This window comes from Lissotriton vulgaris, unplaced genomic scaffold, assembly GCF_964263255.1.
Source record: "Lissotriton vulgaris unplaced genomic scaffold, aLisVul1.2 SCAFFOLD_3097, whole genome shotgun sequence".
NCBI lineage: Eukaryota > Metazoa > Chordata > Amphibia > Caudata > Salamandridae > Lissotriton > Lissotriton vulgaris.
In genome coordinates this window covers 138,905-161,576 of record NW_028253474.1, presented here as the reverse complement: position 1 = coordinate 161,576, position 22,672 = coordinate 138,905, and the positions used below count along the sequence as shown (strand labels likewise).

At 43.7% G+C, this 22,672-nt stretch overlaps 1 protein-coding gene across 1 annotated transcript in view; it reads right to left on the bottom strand.

The window, feature by feature from the left end:
• Window positions 1–22,672, bottom strand: part of LOC147660957 (laminin subunit alpha-5-like) — a gene marked incomplete at its 3' end in the record, with an annotated part of 218,421 nt that overhangs the window by 101,189 nt on the left and 94,560 nt on the right. The window contains exons 7-9 of the mRNA XM_086951410.1: window positions 20,908–20,946; window positions 8,633–8,770; window positions 2,230–2,364 (exon numbers count right to left, since the gene is read on the bottom strand). Of these exons, the coding sequence (XP_086807536.1) occupies window positions 2,230–2,364; window positions 8,633–8,770; window positions 20,908–20,946 (312 nt within the window). The remainder of the gene's footprint in view (window positions 1–2,229; window positions 2,365–8,632; window positions 8,771–20,907; window positions 20,947–22,672) is intronic.

Below are 22,672 nucleotides of genomic sequence, written 5' to 3'. Positions count from 1 at the left end.
GGGCATTTGTATATACTGTGCTAACTTAAGTATTTTTGTAAGAGTTTTGGTTTGTGCTTAGTACCCTGTCCTCATAAAGAGTACAGGGCTGTTGTGATCTTTAATAAATAACTGTTTATTTTCATAACACTTGTGTGGTGTCCTTTCACTTGGTGTTCAAGGGGTATATGTGTGGTAAACAGCTGGCTTAACACGCCCTCTCGAGTCTTTAGCCTTAGACTGCTCGTATCCATGCTACTAGGATAGCTGGTCTATAAGGTTGACTTACAACCAATCATCAATAAGGGTTGCTGGACTGATACATAGTGTTCACTAGAATAGTGAGCACTGCATATCAGGCCACCTTCTCACAATGAGCGCACCCAGGTTCGCCCGATGATACGCTTTCCACTGCAGACAGAGCAAGGCTTGCGAGGCGGAGGCAACCAAGGGGGCCAGTAGCTGCAAAAGCGGCGTTCGAGACAATAGTAGCGACAACATGGGTGAAGTCTCAATCTTCGGCTGAGAGAGAAACACTGTAGCGCAGCTGAAGCTGGCGGACGACAGTCCGCAGCCACTAACACAGCCAGGGATAGTCCGCTCCTCTCTGCACTCGTGTGGTAACCGGCAAAGGCAAATCAACACATCGCTGGGAGCAGGCCAGTCGTGCTCGCCCCAGTGTGAGCGCGACATCGTCAAGCTTCTTACCCAGCTCTCGGGAGCCTTCTCGCCATTCAGATCGATCGTAAGTCAGCGAGAGCAGCAAGAATGGCACCACAGGTTAGCGCAGGCTGCAGTTCCAACAGCTCCTCATCACGAGATGATACGCGCAATCCAGCACACAGCTCAGCACTAGGCAGGGTAACACAGTCTTGAGGCGAGGTAATACTCGCCTTGCCATTCAGGGAGCCAGGAGCCATTTCCACCTCGTCGGGGGGATCACGATAAAATGGGGGCGAAAGCGGCACTGGAAGGCTGCAGTCCGAGCTACTGATATTGACATGACACACTACTAATGAGCGTCCCTCGGCGACAGCCATCCCTTCTTCGGCTCAAGGCGGGGGCAAATTCGAAGGTGGTCCGCAAATGCTGGGCAAGCTCCAAAATGGGGTCGGCACAGCTCACCTCCAGCGTTCCACAAAGGAGAAGTAGTCTCATTGAGCTCCCACCTCGCAGATGTGATCAATTCGCGTGTGGCGAGAAACCATGCTACAGCGAAAAGGATCTTTTCGGTTTCCCCTTGCGGCAGGCAGTGTGTCTCAAAGTACCAGCTCCACCCCGGCTCGACTGGCCGATGTTGTTCCAGCAGCATCCAGCGGCGTATGACAACACGGGTCCCGGCTCCAGGGCTATGGAGGCCGCCAAACAACTTCGTCAATAACTCCGGCTACCAGGCAGGCAGAGACCTCGGAGGAACGCGAGCAATGACAGCGCGCTTACACCGGCGTCCCGCTGCAGCACAATCACAGGATGGGGGTCAGGAAGTCGGTGCGGGACTCGAGGGCTTGCGGAGCCGGGAGCCTACGCGTCTGATCCGATCGCCATCTTGGCTCCTCCCCCCTAGCTGTGCCTTTTTGATGTTGGTGAGTGAAATTGTTGGACTTTGTTTCTGTAAATTTCAGAAACGTTTTACTTCACAGTGATTGCAAACTTCATCAAGGTAGAAAACTTTAAAAATAAAGCAGATTAAAACTGATTGCAAGATTAAGGATGTCATTTAAGGCATGGTGGTTGGTTTATTGGTCCACCAGGGCACTGGAGGGATGTACTTCGCTCCCGTGGTAGAAGACTAATTGTCATTCTTAGAGGTCGGCACCAGGTACGCAGACATCTCTGTATTGAGTGGGTGCATGTTTAATTTGCCAGGTCAGCAAAGTTTCTTGTAGCTGAGAAACTAAAAAAAGACATGCCCCTGGCACCCTGGGAGTTTCCTCCTCGTGAGGTTGGGAGATGGGTTATCAGCCATGTGTATCAGAGTATCTCACATGGCAAACTCTAAATGAGCCTTAGGTTTTGCCAGAAAAAAGTACTTTAATTGGAAAAACTGTACTGCACAAACTTATTTTGCAGAAAATCTCACCTGAAGGGAAAGCTGTGTGCAAATTAGAAGCTGTACAGCTTCACAAACGTCAAAATGTGTAATTTATACACAACTTTGAAAGTGGAATGCTAATTCTGCACTCCCCTATTATCAGGGACCGATGGCACGAGCAATATTGTAAGCAGTAGTCACTTGTCATAGTTCCTTACCTTCACAATTAGGAAAAGAATGGCGCCCTGGTCTACAGCGATCACACTGAGGACCTTCAGCCTCGGAGCGACAAAGGCATTTTCCCTCTTGATTGCACACATCAGGGAGAACCCCATAAGGGCTACAGTCACACCCTGCATAAACCAGGAGATTAGCAGACAGGTCAATAAAACATGCCGCTTTCACTAGCATAGTTCTAAGCCAATAATGTTAAAATATAAAAATATGCTATTGTAAACATCACTAAATAAAGTAACGCAAAATTCCATATCTAAAATCAGTGTTGTTGGCAGTGAATGTGTAAAAACATTCAAATAGTTCTTTTAAATGTTGAATCATTTGACTTAAATATGTAACTCACGCTTTGAACCTTAGGGCACACCCCCATATAGTTCTTAGTTAGGAACACTTTCTTTTTATTTTCTATACAAACAAAACCTAAACTATACAAACATTAGAAATTTTAAGGTTGTAGTTATGCCTAAAAATGTATAATTTATGTACCACCTCCTAATTAATATAACCTGAGCACCTCCGTTCACAGCGTTGTCAACTCCCTAGCCACACTACATTAACTATAACTTGTGCCCTAAAGTAACTATGACTCAGAGTGGAGTAGCGTGGCGTAGAGTGGAGTGATGTACAGTTTAGTGGCATAGACTGGAGAGCTGTAGAATGGAGTAGCATGTCGTACAGTAGAGTATAGTGCCATAGAGTGGAATACTGTAGAGTGAAGTGGCATACAGTGGAGTGGCGTACAGTAGAGTGGAGGAGATTGTAGAACCTTGTTGTGCATAGAGTGCAGTAGAATGGAGTGGCACATTGCAGCATACAATGGAGTAAAGTGTCATAGAGTGGTGTGGCATGTTGAACAATAGAGTGGTGTGGAGTGGAGTGGAATGGACAGGTGTAGCATCGAGTAAACTGTAATAAATTGGAGTAGGGTCTTGTACACTACAGTAGAGTGGTGTGTCATAGAGTCTTGGGAACTGTCGTAGAGTGGAGCAGAGTGTTATACAATGGAGTGTAGAGTCATAGAGTTGAGTAGAGGGTTATGTTTTTCAGGGCATAGAGAGGAGTACAGAGTGGTATAGTGGTACAGACTGTAGTACAGTCTAATAGAATGGTGTTGCATACAGTTGAGATGAGTGCAGTAGAGTGAAGTGTCGTACAGTGGCATAGGGTAAGGTAAAGTGTCATGCAGTGGAATAGAGTGGAGTGGAGTCCAGAGGAGTGGCATAGCATAGACTGGAGCAACGTGTTGTGGAGTAGAGTGGCGTGGAGTAGAATTGACTGGGGTTGCATACAGTGGTGTAAAGTGGAGTGGACTGGCATGTTGTAGAGTGTTGGAAAGTGTAAGAGTGGAGTACAGTGGAGAGCCACAGAGTGGATTACAGTGTTCTACAGCAAAGTGGCATGGAGTAGAGTAGAATGCAGTACAGAATGGTAGAGTGGAGTGGCATAAACTGTTATAGAGTTGAGTGGCATAGAGTAGCATAGAGGAGCGTAGAGCGGAGTGACTTTGAGTGCAGTGGTGGAGTACAGTGGAGTAGTGTCTCTGAGTATAGTATAATAAAGAGGGGTGGAGCAATGGGTTGGAGCCACACACAGGGAAATGCGAAGAGTGTCTTACAGCAGAGTAGAGTGTCGTTTAGTGGTATAGAGAAAAGTTGAACACTGTAGACTCACATTGACAGAAGTGCATTGTTGTATAGTGGAATGCTAAGGAGTAGAGCATAGTGTAGAGTAGAATTGAGGTACATAGACTTTCGTCGAGTACAGTCTGGTTAAGCAGAATACAGTAGATTGCCTTGGAGTGGAGTGAGATGGAATTGTGTGTCGTATACTGGAATAGCGTAGAGAGGAGTGGGTGGTGTAGAGTGGAGTAGCGTAGAGTCAAGTGATGTAGAGTGGAGTTCCATACAGTGAAGCAGTTGACAGTGGAGTGACGTACAGCGAAGTGGTGAGGAGTAGAGTGGCGTAGAGTGGAATAGCATAGAGTGAAGTGGTGCAGAGTAGAACTATGCATAGTGGAATAATGTGGAGTAGGGTGACATAGAGTGGAGTACCGGGCTCTTGGCATACTGCCGAGCTGAGGGCTGATTTCATTGATGGGGACCTGCGTGTGCTGAACGAAATTCATTTTGCTTTGTTTCTTTTGAAGCACACACAGGTCTTCATCAACAAAATTAGCCCCCACCGCAGTGACATCAGCACCCAGATGCTGCCAAAACGCCCGGTAGCCAGTCCGGCCCTGATGGAGTGGAATAGCATATAGTGGAGTGGTGTAGAGTGGAGTGGCACACAGTGGAGTGACATACAGTGGAATAGCGCAGAGTAAGGTGGCGTACAGTAAAATAGCGTAGAGTGGAGTAGTGTTGAGTGGAATGGCGTAGACTGGATTTGCATAGATCAAAGTGGCGTATGTTGTGGTGTACAGTGGAGTGGCGTAATGGTGTGGCGTGGAGTTGGGTAGAGTGCAGTGGCGTAGCGTGGAATAGTTTCAAGTGGAGTGACATAGAGTACAGTTGCGTCTAGTGAAATAGCATACCTTGTATTGGTGTACAGTGGAGAGTGGTACAGTGGAATGGTGCAGAGTGGAGTGTCCTAGAGTGGAGTGAAGTAGAATGGAGGTTTACACAGTAGAATAGCAGAGAGTAGAGTGGCTGGGACTGGAGTGGCATGGAGTGGAATAGTGTATTGTGGAGTGGTGTAGAGTGGAGTAGACTGGAGTGTGGTATTGTGGAGTGGGGCACAGTGGAATGGTGTACAGTGGAGTGGAGTGACATTGAGTGGAATAGTGTACTGAAGAGGGCCGTAGAGTGGAGTGGTGTAGAATGGAACAAGGTGCAATGTAGTGGCATACAGTGGAGTGGCATAGACTGGAGTGGGGTAGATTGAAGTGGTGTACAGTGGAAAAGCATAGATTGGAGTGGCGTAGAGTGGATTGGTGTAGAGGAGAGTGAGCCAGCAAACAAGGAACACCACAGTGGACCAAGCGATTAGCACCTCTACTTCAACAGTCCTATAAAGTGTTCAATGTCATGTGCTGTTAAACCTCCAAGACCTGCTGTGGTTCGGTCTCACTGGATTTCCAGATAAAGCTTTAAAAGAGGCGTAGAGGCAGCAGCATTTATGAAGTAATTCACAAAGGCAAAGTATTCTGAAAATATGTTCTTCTTTTTATTGATCTTTTTGTTTTAGGGGTGCACAGGACAGCCAACGCGTTTCGCTCCACACCTTGGGAGCTTCGTCAGGGCGAAGTCAAATGAGATAGTAGTATACGGGTCCAGGCCAAACAGGCAATATAAGGCTCAGTCAGAATCCAAATAGACTTAGAGTGAACAAAGTCAAGAAAGTCACACGAAAATATGTGCTGGAACTGAGCTCAGTAAGGACCGATTAGCGTTGAATATGGCTCCAAGGCAATTAGAATGTATTGAAGCAACATAAATATGGGGTTCTTGAGCGAATATTGTAGAGACGAGGTCTGTCTTGAAACAACTTGGCAGACCTTAATAAGCTGCCAAGTCCACTCGTTCTCAGGGCGAGTGTTGTACGCAATGAGTCCCCCGTATCAACCGTGTAGAGGAGAGTGGTTTAGAGTGGAATAGTGTACCGTAGTGTGGCATAGAGTGTAGTGGCCTACAGTGGAGTGGTGTAGAGTGGAGTGAGGTACAGTGTAGTTGCGTACAGTAGAAAAGCATAGAGTGGAGTGCAATATAAAATAGTGTAAAGTGGAGTGGCGCAGAGTGGAGTGGCATACAGTGGAATAGCATGCAGTGGAGTGGCCAATAGGGGACTAGCATAGAGTGGACTAGCGTACAGTAGAGAGCTGTACAGTAAAACAGTGCAGAGTGGAGTAGCGTAGAGTGCAGTGGCATTTAGTGGAGTGGCGTAGACTGGAGTTGCATAGAGTGAAGTGGCATAGAGTACAATAGCATACAGCAGAGTGTTGTACAGTGGAGCGGCACAGAGTGAAGTTGGGTAGTGTAGTGGTGTAGAGTGGAATAGTAAATTGGAGTGGCACCAAGTGTAGTTGCGTACAGTGAAATAGCATACCTTGGATTTGCGTACCGTGGAGAAGGGTACAGTGGAGTGGCATAGAGTAGTGTGGTGTAGAGCGGTGTGAGGTACAGTGTTGTTGTGTACAATAGAATAGCGAAGAGAGGAGTGTCATACAGTGGAGTGCCAGATAGTGGGGTTGAGTGGAGTGGCACACTGTGGATCAGTGTATAGTGGAGTTGTGTATAGTGGAGTGATGTAGAGTAGAGTGGCATACAGGGGAATAGCTTACAGTGGAGTGGCATAGAGTGAAGTGGCATAGCGTGGAGTGTTGTATTTTAAAGAGATGTAGCATGAAAGTAGATGAATGGATGTAGATGTAATGTGGCAGGAATATAGATTATAGGGTGTAAATGCAAATTTTTGGTAGTAGGTGTAAATAGTTTCAGTAGCGTTTAAGTTATAAGAGTCAAAATACTCAGTTATATATTGTGACACAATATACCACAGTACATGCCGATGACAAGGCAGTATATGATCGCCTAATGGATGTCTTTTGAAAACGTGAAAGGCAGCCATGTAGTTTTACAGCACACTTTGGCTGCATTCTGGGTTACAGCCTTAAATATAGGTAAGTAGTAGGTTTTAGTGTTGTTCTCTACCTATTACTACTTTATGAAAGTGGTAATAGGTTATGTAATTTATTTATATTTTTAAACATATTTTACAAAGAAACTTTACAGAGAACCACGCGAGTACCTACAAAGTACTATGGTAGCTACCGAAAATATATATAAAAAATGTAAAATACACTATAGTACACTACATAGGCAAATTTATACATTTCGCTCCACCGGCGGAGTTTTGACCACAACGCATTAAGCATGTAACATGCCATATTCTGCCAACCCCCGAGTTGCGGAGATTTTTCTTGCATGTGATTAACCAACAGTAAGTTGGCTGGCACGAGTGAGAATTTGCATTCCCTGGTGTGATTTTCAGGTGCTAGGAGGGCACCCGTTGAGATTTTCTCAATGTGGGCAGTCGTGGTCGATCACAACTGTCGAGGTAAGGAAAGCTGCCTCTCAAGTACAAAATCTACATGAGCCGCAGCAAAGAAGCAGCACCTTCTGGTGCACGGCATGGTGCCGTTCGAGTTGATTTTGCAGCGCATAAAAAGCTCCAGCTGCTAAAAAAATCGGAACTCTGCAGAATCTCACCGATTTTTCATGTTACTCCGCGGAATTCTGCGAAGTGAAGCTATGCGAGTTCCTCCCACCTCTTTTTTTAAGTAGCACGTTAATTTGTAGGTATTACAGTGGTACTCCGTAAACTTTTTTGTTAAGAATTAAACATGTAGAAAATTAAAAATACTCTGTGGTACACTATATTTGTAAAATATAGTGCCTTATTACGATGGTTGCAGGATGGTAAATGCCTGACTAGTAGCTAGCAGTTCCACCTACCCGCTTATGATGTGACTGCCCATGAGGCGGTCAGAATCCTGCCCTTTTCTATTGCGGCTTGTGCTGCGGCCTGGAAAAGGGCTGCAGCACAAGCCATAATTGAGAAGGACTTGTTTGTAAACATCCATGCAGCGTGTGCCGGGCACCATTTGGGGGGTTTGGGCGGGCTCCACATGTGTCTCCTGGCCCCATAGTGGAGGCCCACGGGGGACAGGGGCCCTGCTGGGCCCCCAAAGTCCCTTTCTGGTTGCCTGTTCGTAACAGTGGGCTGGCCATGAACAGGCAGTTGACAAGGGATATCCTAATCCCTACGGTGGTGCCTGAGCAGTCATCGCCCCTGTGTAGAGATTAGGAATCCGACTGCCACTCCGATGGGCTCCTTGAGCCTGTCAGAGGCGGCAGTCTTTCCCCCCGCCTAACTCATTTCGACCACCAAAATCATAATCCGTTGGTCAGACTGATGGCATAGATGTCGATGGGACCACCACCAACAGGCCGTCGATTGCGGTCTCACCGACATCCATTGAGGGCCATAGTGTAGCATACAGTATTTTTAATGTTTTTAACATTTTCTTTTTTTTTAAGTACAGCAGTACGTCCTAGGTAGTACAGCAGTACTTGGTACATTTTTTTTGATATATAGAAACTTATAAATAATTTTCCATGGCTATTACCGTTTTAGTAAAGTGGTGATAGGTAGGAAAAACTAAAAAACCTGAAACGTACCTATATCTACGGCCTTATCCCAGATCACTCATTTCATATCACTTCCCCGGTGCATTAAATAAGGATCTGTACGTGGTTATAGGCTGTAATGCTACGATTCCAAGTATTTTATGCCACGTGCCTCTAGCAGGGAAAAGATTTTTAATGCAGTTACCAACACTCCCTCAGAGGTAATTCTACTAATACCCCCACAAGTTATACTTACTCTCGCAGTAAGGATAATTGAAATATCCTGTTGCACAGTGGTCGCAGGATGAACCTTGAAACCCAGGTTGACACGTGCACTGCCCTGTCTTTCCATCACATTGGTTATTCAACACGCCAAACCCGTAACACTGGCAAGCTAGACAGAAACAAAGTATGTATCAAAAGTGAGTCAGGGGAACATTGTGCACTATCTTTCACAATATTATCAATGCAACAAATCTGCTGGGCTGTGAATGTAATCTATGTACTCATGTGGTCATGCACAGCCAGCAAGGAAACTGTTTCACCAGCTTGGCCTCAATGTCACAGGTTTAAAACAGATTTATTGAACATTGGCCTAAAAGCAATCACCATCTGCTTCCTGGTCAGCTGCATGAGCTGTGTCAATTGAATTTTTGTCACAGTCATATTTGCTCTTCTCAATTTATATGAATGATATGTATGAGAAAGTGCTGTGAGCTGCACAATATATTTCTAGCATAGAGGGTTTTCTGGTCTCTTCATCGCTGTATGCAAATGACTTCCATCCTGACTGCACAAACCCCAAAAAGTCTTCGAGCACTGCAATGAACCATGAAAAAGTACAATGAGATAAGCAGCTTACAGATCTGAATGATGCAATCAAAGAGAAGGGTCTTCAAGTAATATAAGCAGCAGAGAAGTAATTTTGTAATTAAATAAGTAAGTAAATAACACGACCTGGAAAGTACATGTCAATAGATGTCGACTGACTATCGTCTGGAAAATATGCACTGAAATGCTTGATATCATTGATAAATCGACTGGTCCACAGGGCATGAAAGGAGCACTCAGAAATGAGTACATCTTGAAAATGTAAGCATCTCACTTAAATCTGAAACTGCAATTTTGGAGTAAACCTTATAACCCCTTACATTAAAAGATAGGTACTCAATTTGCAAAGAAAGAATTTGACGATCCAATGCGAAGAAATGAGGCTGCAGGCCTTAGGTAGACACTATGGCCCACATGCATCAAAGCAAAAAACGGTCGCAAACGGGCAGATTCTGAGAATCTGCCCCTTTGCGACAGGTATTTTTGCATTTGGGATGCAAAAATCGCAATTTAAGGAATCTCTAAATTGAGATTCCTTAAATTGCGATTGCATTTAAGGAATCCCAAATTGAGATTCCTTAAATGCAATGCATCAAAATTAAAAAATTAGCGATTTCGCTAATAGGAGTAGCAAATTACCATGAAGTTCAACTTCATGGTAATATGCAAAAACTTTGAAAAATGCACTTTTGTGCATTTTTCAAAGTTTCATTTTGCGCACACACAAAATATGTGCACAAATCAATTTCAGGGGTGCAACAGGGTGTCCTTACACACATATAGCATTACCATATATTTTTTACCCGGGTATTTAAGGGTTATTTTAATGTGAGTGTGGAACACATAGTGTTCATCATCTATAAAGATTTTATGACATTATCAATTGTTTATTATTATAGATATGTCTTCTAGCTGAATCCACATGTTAACTTTAGTTCGAGCCTATGAGATCTGCCTCACCTATAGGATATTGCTTGTTTGTACGGGCAAAACAGTAATCTACCCTGTTTCATCTAAGTAAATCTAAGTCATGGTACGACTGAAAATCCACCATGAAGGAGCTGGATGAGATTATGAAAGGCAGTGGAAAACAGACGTGAAGGAAGTTTCTTTTATAATTTGAAGGTTGGGTGCTCCTGCGTAGCTTAAATCAACTGCCTGTAAACCTTTTACTTTTTATAGCACTCTAGGACACAACACTGCAACATGCTTCATTTTGTTACCATTTTATTATGTTTTCTTGGTGGATGAACTGCCCTCTATCCCAGTAGAGGCCCGTGGTGGGAGTGCTGCCGGGCGCTGACGTGGGGGGGGAGGGGCACAGTGAGGGGTAGTAAACTCCGGAATACGGCCGCACAGAGGTAAGTCCACAAACAAATAAATAAAACCAATTTTGTTGCACGTGCTGCATCCCCAAATGCGATGCAGCACGCGCAACTAAATTAGTTTTATTTATTTGTTTGTGTACTTACCTCTGTGCAGCTGTATTTTGGAGTTTACTTCCCCCCCGCCCCACGTCAGCACCTGGCAGCACTCCCACCACGGGCTGCTACTGCTCTATCCAGTTCTTTTGTATGATGAGACATGTCAGGCATACCAGAGAAGTATTTTAATATTCAATCAATACCTATCAGAACTCGCTATAGGTGTAATCAATGTACTTGTAAACTGTGCCTTAAATTGCACCATTTGGCCCCATTTGTTTGAAATGCTCTTGCATGGATGATCTCCTATCATCCCTGGGGAAATTCACCCATTGTAAGTAGGAATTAGTTTTAGGCTTGGTTTGTGATGGCTTGGAAGCATGTCGTTTTGACAAAATTATTTGAGAATTGCTCTAAAATGTGCCATTTACAACCAAATTTCCCCAATATTGCCTCTAGGGATAATGACACAGAATCATTCAGGGTAGGATTGGAATACCTCACTTTTGATAGATCATTTGGCTAAATTTAAGAGATGTTCAAAGAGGACAGGAGTTTGTTATGTTATGTTATGTTAGGAGGTTCTTTTAGAGCGCACTGTCACCGTGAGTTTCCTGGCACTTTTCTATCTGCTCCTTTGGTCACAAAGATGGCTTAGATGTCTTAGAGTTCAAAATGTCCAACAGTAATGCCACATAGACGCTGAAAAGATTCAGAAACATGGCCACCTTTATAGGATTCTGCTCATGATGTCTGAGGCCCTGGAGGGGAGGAGCCTAGATTTGGACTGTTTGTTCGAACAACTTAAGAAGGGAATGGACTTACAGTCGGTCTTATACAGAAAAACAGTGGCAGGCTATGAGGCGGAAGCTGGTGTTCATTAGTTTTGAAAGTTGAGGAGAATTCCAGTAGTATTAGAACACATGCTCGTATTTCTTTTGATGATGACCAGTAGCTCTTTTCCGAGGTGCAAAAGTGAAATTTTTGCCAAGACCCGGACAGAGTCTGCCATAGTAGATTGCTTGCCACCAGGTGCATGAACAGTTATACAGGTACTATGATTTCCATTACATTTCTGATGCAGGAAAGGCTGGAGATGTATTCATAGCTGGACAAAATGTCATGATCTCAACTCCATGGAGTTGCTGGCCTTCTGTTTCCTAGGCTCTGCAACTCAGACTGACACCTCCCATCTCATCTACAGGCCTTCCTGGGCAGAACAGGGACTTAACTGATGAATTCTCAGATCTTCTCACCACTGGGTCAACCTGACATGCCCACGACCAGCACCCCTGCTTATCTTGCAAACAAGTTCACCATCTCTGGTGGACCTTGACACACCCGCAGCCAGGACACCATCAGACTGCAGACTAAGAAGTGTGTGAAAGGTAAAACAAGGCAGCAGGCCTTTTGCATCTTAGCACCCAGGATATGGAACAACATCCCCATATCCAAAACATTTGTCTCAATGCTTCTCCAACTTAGTAAAGAGTTACAGACTCACCTCTTTAAAGAACACTATATCACAATCCATTATCTATCCACAACTCAAATTTCTTTTCTTTTTTTGACATTATGATTGTCTGTGAGCATGTACAACACCTCTCATCCTTTTGGCTGGGTTTACACTATGGAAATACCACACATATACAAAGAAACATACATACACGAGTTGCACTTTGTTGTAATGGTGTATAGCAATCATGTTTATACCTTTAAGGAAACAGAAGAAATGAGGAGCAAGGCATTTACAAGTGGCCTGATAGTGAGGGAGTGCGGATAACCTAAGATTTGTTACTTTGACCAGCGTACATGTCTGAGTGGGGAGTCAGAGGAGGATAGGATCTTCGTGGTTGAACAATTGCGAACTTGAACAAGTTTGCTCAGAGAGTTGGATTTTGGTCTGAGGAGTGGTTGTTGGTTAGATGTTTCCCTAGTTTAGTTTTGGAAAAACAATAGAAGCTAATTATATAGTTCAGTCGAATAATTACAGGACTTCAGAGTAACAATTGTGGACATCACTTTCTCCAAAATGGAACAGATTGGTGGTGGAGGATTCTGAATTCACAATTGAGATTTGAAATGGGTATTTTTTGCTTTGGTACTTGTGGTGTTATAGTCTTATGAGCATTAACGCCATGCTATGCAATTGGACAGTGACTGGGCATTTGTAGGACAACTTTCCTGGTAGTTTACATAAATGCAAGTCACCAGTGAGCCAACCATTGCCCTTTCTGTTGAAGCATTGGGGTCCTAAGCAATATAAAGGAGACCAAAGAGGCTAAAGAATGATGCACCTTACTCTCCAGATTGAAGCTTTCAGTGAGGATACAGCCAGGAATAAGAAAGATCAATGATAGAGCAAATAGATAGTATAAAGATTGGATAGTGTCATACATACAAAAACGTAAACAGACATAGGAGTGAGATGAGAAAGGCGGGGAGTGCGGGGGGGGCCTACAAAGGTACGTGTATGTCGGTGTAAAAAGCTGAAAAGTAGAAAAGCAAATTTTTTGTAGGATCTCGTTGTATACTAAGTATCCAAGAGGTTCCATTTTCCAGAGGAAGTTTCAGGAGTGAATTATTGTATCTGTACACTACATGATGGTTGTCTTGGCAGAGCCAGCTTTAGCGCTGGTGGTGCCTGGTGCAACAATCCCTCTTGGCGCCCCCATGCCCCATGACTGCCTCCTCGGATTCTCTCCGTACCACCGGGCAAAAGTGCCCCTCATCTCGCCAATCATAAGTGCAAAACACAGCGCCATTCCCCCCCCCCCCGCCAGGTCAACCCCCCTCCACAGGCCAGCGCCCAGTGCAGTCGCACCAGTGGCACTGCCCTAAAGCTGGCCATGTGTCTGGGACAAACATCCCTACGACCAATCTAGATGGCCTGAAGCAAGCAAGAACCAGTGGTGGAAGTTTATAGGCAAAGGCAGAACAGGGAAGTCCAATCTGTTTTGTATTTCAGGCAATGCAATTGGCAGTTAAAGTGTTGTTTTCTTTTACCTATACGTATGTTGTGATCCCAATTTTAAGTAATGGCAAGAACAATATAGTAAAACAATATACACCAAGGAACTATTACACATTGACTTGAAACTGTATACTCTTTTTTTTTTTTTTAATTTTTGGAAACCTTTATTGTGCATCAATAAAAGAACAAATACGGGCCCACAACCGACAGGCCGGCCACGGATACGTTTGAAGCACCAAAGCATGCAATACGGCGACACAGTAACACATTGTTACGATAATCAAGCACTTAAGAGTTACACTGTAGATCATCGTGATACTGTGTCCCAGGAGTAGTGAAGGTTTGTTTTGTATTTTTGTTGCAGCTATTAAAGTTCGACATTTTTGGTTTTTTACATAAACAATAGACTAAGAAAGCGACAATTTTACCATGTAATCAAAGTACCCAAAAGTCAAGCCCCCCCAGGCGGCATGGCGGCTCGAAGTTTGTGCAGCAGGAGTATCATACCTAACATCATAACCAGTGTCCACCGCCACCCACCCCTCAGCTGTCCCAAACACGGACCCAAGATAGAATAAAGAGGAAGAAACGAAAACAAAGAAAAAAAAAACAAGGCACCATAGAAACTGAAACCAGGAAACTAAAATCCCATCCCCCAACCCCCCACCCTACACGCATGCAGAGGCTACGGCCTACCCCCCCCCCCCCCAGCAGTGTGTCTGTCGCCCAATAAACCCGAAATATAGAACAAGGAAGAAAGAAGAGAAAAAGAAAAGGAAGAATTATAATATCTGAAATATAGGGAGGAAGAAAAGAGTATTCTAATCTACAACTCCCATAAAAGAGGAAAAGTGGGGAGGAGCCCACCGAATACCAGGTCTCCCGGACTCCCCAGCCATAAAATACCTCCTACCCCATATGCAATAGCAAGGTTAGATAGCATCAAGTACGGAGTGTAATAGGGAGAGACATCACATATCAGCACGCATTGAAGAAGTGTCCCATCCCGAGTCACCACCCGCCAATCAGACACAATTTGTCACTCCACCCCATGTGTGTTAGCAAAAACAGTGAGCTGCAAGTACAATATGAAGTGGGGAGAGTCACTACGTTCCGCATCAGTACACTTTAAAGAAGCGCTTCAGTCCGAGTCTCCACCGGCCAAGAATGCACAATCTACCAAGGGAAATCCTCTAGCCCTGGCCAGTCCGCACACGTCCCCCCGAACAGAACTCCCGTAGGGCAACCCCCACTAGCAGAACAAAGGAACAAGATGGCCGCTCTCTGCAGGGAAACGATGTCCCGAAACAAAATGGACGTGTCCAATCTCGACCAGTTCCATGAGCCCAACGGAGTGGCGTTACCGGGTGCTCCCAATATTGCAAAATACCATGAGATAGAAGCAGGGTTAGCTGAGCATGGGCAATTAAGCAAACTAGATGCTGCGCCTGCGGCGCCATTTTCGAAGGCAGCGAGACCACAGCACAGAACAGGAGCTCCAGCAGGGGTGGAAACAGTGTAGCGCCAGTGGAATGGGCAGACAACAAGCCGCGTCCGCCAACACTGCCGGAGAGGCGAATTACAGAGCACTCGTGTGGCTATAATGTAGCCTGGTCAAGAGTCAGGAGAGGCAAATCGGTGCAGTGAGAAAAGCAAGCCGGCGATGTACAGTCCACCCTGAGCGCGACAGCTTCAAGTTTGTCGCACAGCAATCTAGAGCCTTCACGCATTCCTGCCCGCAATTCGACAAGTGCAGCGAGGACAGAGCCATAAGTTAAAGCAGCCGGGGATTCCATCTCCTCCACGATCATAGGCGCGGCGCCCAAGTCAGTACAGTGCCCAGGGCCCCACAATGCAGTCCAGTCCTGATCCGAGGCATCATCCACGGTCACCCCAGCCGAGCCAGCCATCTTTGCATCACCGCCGGGGGAATCACAGGGGTGCGTGGGCATAAGCAGCACAAGACAACAGGGACCCAGGCTACTGGCGCAGTCCAGACCTGCAATCAGTGGACGATCCGTAGGAAAAAGTCTCACTCCGATCAAGACAGAGAGCGGGAGCAGGCTTGTGGGGGAGCTACGGTAGTCAGATGCCCGCCATCATGGGGGAGGCGCATCTCACCTCACCTGTAGATTCTGTTAAAATCGGCATCGAAGAGATCTCCCAGTCGGCAGGCACGCAGATTCCAAGTAAAGGGCTAGTGAGGACCCTAAGAGATAGTAGCGCAGGTCAGGGCGCCAAGATTCCCCCTTCTCAGTCACCCCTCGTAGCTCCAGCAGCCGCCATCTATGTATCACAGCCTGGGTCCCAGTTCCGGGGGTAGAAATGGTCGTCGCAGCCAGTTCGGTGATATCTCAGGCTCGTAGGCAGGCAGGGACATCGGGGAAATGCCAACCAATGCAGCGCACTTTCGCCGTCCTCCCGCTATCGCGCCTTGGCAGGATAAAGATCAGGATATCGTCGCGGAGAACAAAGGCTCGAGGAGCCGAGAGACTACACGTCCGTCTCCATCGCCATCTTGGCTCCTCCCGAAACTGTATACTCTTAAGCGCACCTCTCACTTGCTTTAGTACATAATCTTAATTGTACAAAACTAATTAAAGCGATACAGATGTTTCCATTTTAAATTGGTTAACATAGGGAATAATAATGTAGTAAGCTTTCACTTTAAATCTTGTCATGTTGATTGTGGAATGTATCTACTTGTGCTTAGTTACCTTAGAATGTCCTGTGGGCATTCTTGAGTTAGTGACTGTTAGAGCCAGTTGATTCCTACACTGGCTCTCTTTCCATGTAACTTAATAAATCTACTCAAGACAACAAATATTTGTATCCTGCAAATTACTACAATTTTGTGGCGACGATTGTTACATGGAGAAGCCACATGTGCAGCTATTTCATCAAGAAGCGGATTCATCTTTCTTCTATCAAGTTTGAATCCCCTTGAATTCTTCTACAGAGCCTATTTCTACCTTTATTGAGTTGACTTTCTCCTTTGAATGATGCTTATTTAGAAACTGTGCAAAAACTTAAATTACGTTTTGACAAGCAGCCTAGTCTCATGGTTCTTAGACATACATTTTTTAAGAGGAAACAACTAGATTGTGAAGATGTTGATTCCTATATATCTGCTTTGAGGAAATTAGCTGGGGATTGTAGGTTTGAACATTTTTCTGACCAGCTTATCAGAGACCAATTTGCGTGTCATTGTAGAGAGAAAAGCATAAGACAAAAGTTACTTTCTTTGGGTGATCCTTCCTTAGATGAAACCATAAAGATCGCTAAGAGCATCAAAATTTCGATGGTTTCTTTAAAGGAATTGGAAGAAAAGATTATTGAACCTGTGAATGCCATCAATATCAATTCTTCTAAATTATCTAAGAAATCTGTTAGGGGTGGTTATAACAATCCTGGGAAGTCATTTAAATCTTCCAAGCTTAATACTTCAGATGCTAATATGTGTATAAGATGTGGCAATGCATCTCATCCTAAAGGTTCTCATTGTCCAGCTTCTGGTGTCACCTGTAATTATTGTAAGAAGTTGGACATTTCGCTAAAATTTGCCTCAAATTAAAGGGGCAGGGACAAAAGAGTTTTAAAAAACCCACTGTTTGCATTATTGATTCTGATTCTTCTTCTGATGGGGAAGTTGTTTCTGTTGTTACTGAAGATGTTGTTGTGGGAGATCCTAATGATTGTGTTGATCCCATAGCTGATTTTAAAATTGGTTCAAAATCTGTAAAACTTTTAGTTGACTCTGGAGCAAAAGTAACTATGATAACGCAAAAACTTTTTGACGAAACTTGGGAAGGTACACAACCTCTTCTTCCTCCTGACCGTGCACCAGTGTCTTATGAAGGCAGGAAGATTGATCTTCTAGGTTATTTTGAAGATGAGTTGTGCTTCAAAGGAAGGAAGATAAGGGGCAAAATGTATGTAGCTGTCAAGGGGCTTGATATCTTGGGCTGGTTCCACCAGGGTTTATTTAAGATGATTTTGAGGCCTGGTGCTAAAGAACAAATTCTTGTTGTTGATTGTGCTGATGAAGTTTTATCTCTACAAAAGGTTTTCCCAACAGTTGTTGGTGGGGAACTTGGAAAAATAAAGGGATTTAAGCACAAAATAATTGTGAAAGATGGTTATCAGCCAGTTAAGCATAAACTAAGGGGTGTACCCTATAGTGTAAGGGAAGATTTAGACAAAGAATTACAAATGCTCTGTGAGAAAGGGGTTATTGAACCTACGGAGTCATCTCTTTGGCTTAGTCCTTTAGTCGTAGCAAGAAAAAGGGACGGCAAACTTCGTGTGTGTGTAGATTTAAGGTCTGTGAACAAAGAGATTTGGGTCGACTCACATCCCTTGCCTAAGATCCAAGATCTCTTTACTTCTACGAAAGGTGCTAAGATTTTTACTAAGCTGGATCTGGCCAGTGCTTATCACCAGATCGAGCTACACCCAGAATCGCGTCATCTTACAGCATTTGTCTCTCCCCTGGGAATGTTTCAGTATCGACGTATGCCGTTTGGATTAGCATCCGCTGCGTCGGTATTTCAGCGTGTAATGTCTAACATTCTCAGTGGGGTAGATGGAGTTCTAGTTTTCCAAGTTGACGTACTTATATTTGCAAAGGATTCTTGTTCACATGATATGATCTTGCATAAAGTTTTGGGTCTTTTTCAAGAACATGGGGTTGTTCTTAAGCTAGAGAAGTGTAAATTTGGTTGTACAGAAGTGGAATATTTAGGGCATATTCTCACCCAAGATGGAATCAAGCCTAGGCTGGGACTCTTGGAGGCTATTTCTAATGCTGCTACTCCCACAGATAAAACAGGTGTGAAATCTCTCTTGGGTCTCTGTGAATACTATTCAAGATTCATACCACATTATGCCACCACTGTTCGCCCCATCAGCAATTCGTTTAAGAAGGGAATTAAATTTGAATGGTGTGAGGAATGTGTTTCTGCTTTTAGGAGGGTCAAAGACAGTCTGAGTGCAAGTTCTATCTTGAAGCCTTTTGATCCTAGCTTACCGTGTTGTTTGACGGTTGATGCCAGTCAGGTGGGTTTGGGTGCCACCTTGACCCAGGTAGACAATGGTGTTGAAAGAACAATTGGATTTGCTTCCAGAGTTTTGTGTGCCCCTGAATTGCAATATTCGGTCATAGAAAAGGAACTGTTAGCGTGTGCATGGGCCATTGATAAGTTTCGTTCTTATGTGTGGGGTAAGCGATTTTTGTTGCAAACGGATCACAAACCTCTTATAAACATCTTGAGTGGGACTATAACCAAGTGTTCTACCCCCAGGATTATGCGCATGGTGAGCAGGTTGTTACAATATCATTTTGATGTTAAGCATATTACCGGTGGCAAGAACGGAAGGGCAGATTTCTTTTCACGGTTTCCTGGTCCAAACTCACTTGATCACAATGTTTCTTTTGCTGATCTTATTGATGAGGATTGCGAGGACTGTCTTGTTGCCAGTGTTGATATCCCTGAACTTATATTTTGTTTTGAGGAGGAGTGGATGCAAGCTTTTGCTAATGGTTCTGTTCTTCAAGAAGTTTGCAATTTTATTAGGTCTGGTTGGCCAAGAGAGAAAGTTCTTTCACTTTCTCTTCAACCTTTTTCTAAGGTCGAAGACGAGTTGTCTGTGGAAGATGATATTCTTTTACGCAATGACAAATTAATTCCACCACAAGTGTTTAGAAAAGGTATTATAGTCAGGGCTCATGAGGGACATTTAGGGTGTTCATTTACTAAGCGTCGCATTCGTGATACCTTTTGGTGGCCAGGTATGGATGCTGAGGTCGATGAGTTTGTTTTGGATTGTAGTATCTGCAAATCTTCAGACAAATCTCTAAAAACTTGTATTCCTCCAATAATTCCGGTTGAATGTCCAGATCATCCTTGGCAAAAGGTAGGAGTTGATGTGATGGGACCCTATATGACTCTCAGTGGTGGTGCTAGGTTTATTTTAGTGATGATTGATTATGCGTCAAAATGGCCAGAATTCAAGTTAGTCAAGGATGTTGATTCGAACGTTGTCATTGATTTCTTGAGTGATGTTTGGAGCAGAGAAGGTTTTCCGGAAATTCTCGTTTCTGATCATGGAAAACAGTTTGTCTCTAAAGAATTGGAAGATTTTTTGTCTACTTCTGGGGTCAAGCATAGTAAGAGTTCCCTATATTATCCTCAAGGAAATGGTCTTGTGGAGAGGATGAATAGGGTGGTTGGTGATTGCCTGAGATGGGCAAAGGATAGGAATTGTGATGTTGTCAAATCCCTTAGGAGCAGGTTTTGGTTTTACAGGACCACTCCTCATTCCTCCACAAAAGTCTCCCCTTTTGAATTAATGAGGGGAAGGAAACCGAACACTTCTTTTCGTCCAGGTTGGATGTCAAAGTGGGTTAAAAATGAATCTGATGTGGAAAAGTTGATGTCTTTTGCTAAAGAAAGTGCAACTATTACTCAAGAGAAACAAAAATCTACCTTTGATTTTAAGAAAGGGGATAAATTGTGCACCTTGAATGTTGGAGATTGTGTCAGAATTAGGAAATCCACTCATGTTAATAAAGGGGAGTGTAAATTTGGTCCTCCTGTCAAGGTTCTCAAGATAAGTGGAAACACTGTTAAGGTTGAAGGAGGGTTTTGGTGGAACTTGAGTAAAGTTGCTAAAGTTAATTGTTCTAGCCAGAAGCAATCTGATAAGAGTAATTATCAGTCTGCTTCTAATATTGTTCTTAGGAAGAGTTCTCGTTCTATTGTTAGACCTTTTAGATATAAAGAATAAATAATGTTGTTGTGGATGTTTGGGGTGTATATACTTATTTGTTTTATGTTATGAACTTAGTAGATTTTCGTTATTGTTTTTTTTTCTCACAAGTTATTTTTTATTTTTTATTTTTTTATTATTGAGAAGGGAAGGTAATGTAGTAAGCTTTCACTTTAAATCTTGTCATGTTGATTGTGGAATGTATCTACTTGTGCTTAGTTACCTTAGAATGTCCTGTGGGCATTCTTGAGTTAGTGACTGTTAGAGCCAGTTGCTTCCTACACTGTCTCTCTTTCCATGTACCTTAATAAATCTACTCAAGACATCAAATATTTGTATCCTGCAAATTACTACATTTACATTCATGTTAGATAGTTGATATTAGAATTAAAATTAATGGTGTATTGTCTTTCTCATGTCGCTACGCTTCATCTATTATGAAAGGTTGTTGGCACTGGTAAGACCCCCAGGCACCTCAGCTGCACGAGACACCACCCCGCCCAAATCCAATAAATGCATTACAGCACTTACGTTGGCACCGCGGTCCAAAGAATCCGTCTGTGCATGGTCCTTGAACAAACAATAAAAAAAAACCAAATAGAGCGAATTAATAAACCAACATCTGAGCAGGCCTAGCCAGAATATAACTAAGCTTGTCTCGTGAGTGCTAATGAGCAGAACCTGTGGCTGGGACCAAGTACAAACAAAGAGAAGCTCCGGCCCCAGCCGCGCGCAGTTTTTTTTTTACATTTGCCACAGAACATTAAAGTTACTGTTCATCAGACTTGAAAGGAATAAAACTTTAGGGAAAAAAAAGTCAAACTAGTGCAAAGGAGGTTGGGTAGCAAGCAGAAAAGGTTTGTGACACAGCATGACCAGCTGCTTTACATACGGGCACCATGAAAGTACGGGTCCTAATAATGCCCTTGTGCTTGACGCACGCAAGCAGTAGTTTCCAGGACAACCCTCAGTGGCCGGGCAGAGTCAACATTCCAATCTAGTCTGGGCCAGATTATCGATTACTGTGTCCGAAATAGCATTTACAGAACTGTACAGTTAATAATAGAGAACGTAAAACTAATTGGACTAATTTTTTTTGGGCAAACGATATTTAGGAAACCATGTTTATGTCAGACGAGATTTCTGAATAGGATGTTTTAACATACAACCATTTCGAAACATTACATATCATTATCTTAAAGCTGCAAGCGTGTTTATTATAAGACCCCCTTCTCTTTAAAGCCCATCCTTTCTAAGCTTTAATTGCCTCTTCGTCACGGCCCATCATCTTAAACGTTTCTAGGTCCAGTGCTAGCTAAGACATTTGATTTTAGCAAACTTATATAAGCAGTGCTTTAAATGGGAAAAATAAGTGCAGGTACTCATCAATTTAGGCAGCAAATGGGGGTGGGACAATTGTGGGAGGGACTAGAGGCAGAGCTTGCAGGCAGTCATTTAATGAGAGCCACATTTTCCTGGTGCCAATTGTGCTTGATAATATAGACATATTTTTGCTAACTGTAGAGTATTTATTTTTGTCCTCCCATGTGCAAACCGACACATTTATGATTTTGGTAATTTGATACCAGTGCAGATTATCTGTGAACCTATTGACATATGAAACATAAGTCATTAATTTTCTCATTGCGCACACCAACAGCTATTGTAGGCAATTTGACTAAGAAACATTAATAACGATAGGCCTATTCCCTTTGGCCTCCATTCTTTAGGGTACACCTTGCACGGTGCATCTTTACATACTTTTTCTGTCTGTTGCCTCCTCCACTTTTCACACAGCAAACATCAAAACGGAAGTCAAAGAACCAACCCAAAGGAAAGGGAACATTTTCAATCTGCCTGCGCTCCTATGCATGGGGGATCTTTATCTTATGTTCTGCGGGGCCTCTGCCTCTCACCATCTGTTTGGCAAACCAAGTAGTATGGACTCATGCTGCCTCTGGTTCACACACATATGGCTGGACTCCAATAGGAGGTTGTGAGCTGTCTACCCAGACTAAACACATTTCTGCACAAATACTTACCTATCACATAAAAAACACACATTCACAACCACTCACACACAGTTTGATTAAGATCATTAGCTTGCACATATTACCTCATGTTAATAGTCAGAAAACAGGGACTTGAACTGCCCTTCTGGACCTATGGTGGACACCCCTTGTCCACAATAATCCCTCAAAAGTCAGAAAAGGTACTATTCATGCACACAGTGAAAGGCACACAAACATGAGGTGATGTTGCAGATTAACCTCACAACTGTAAAATCAGTTTTTCC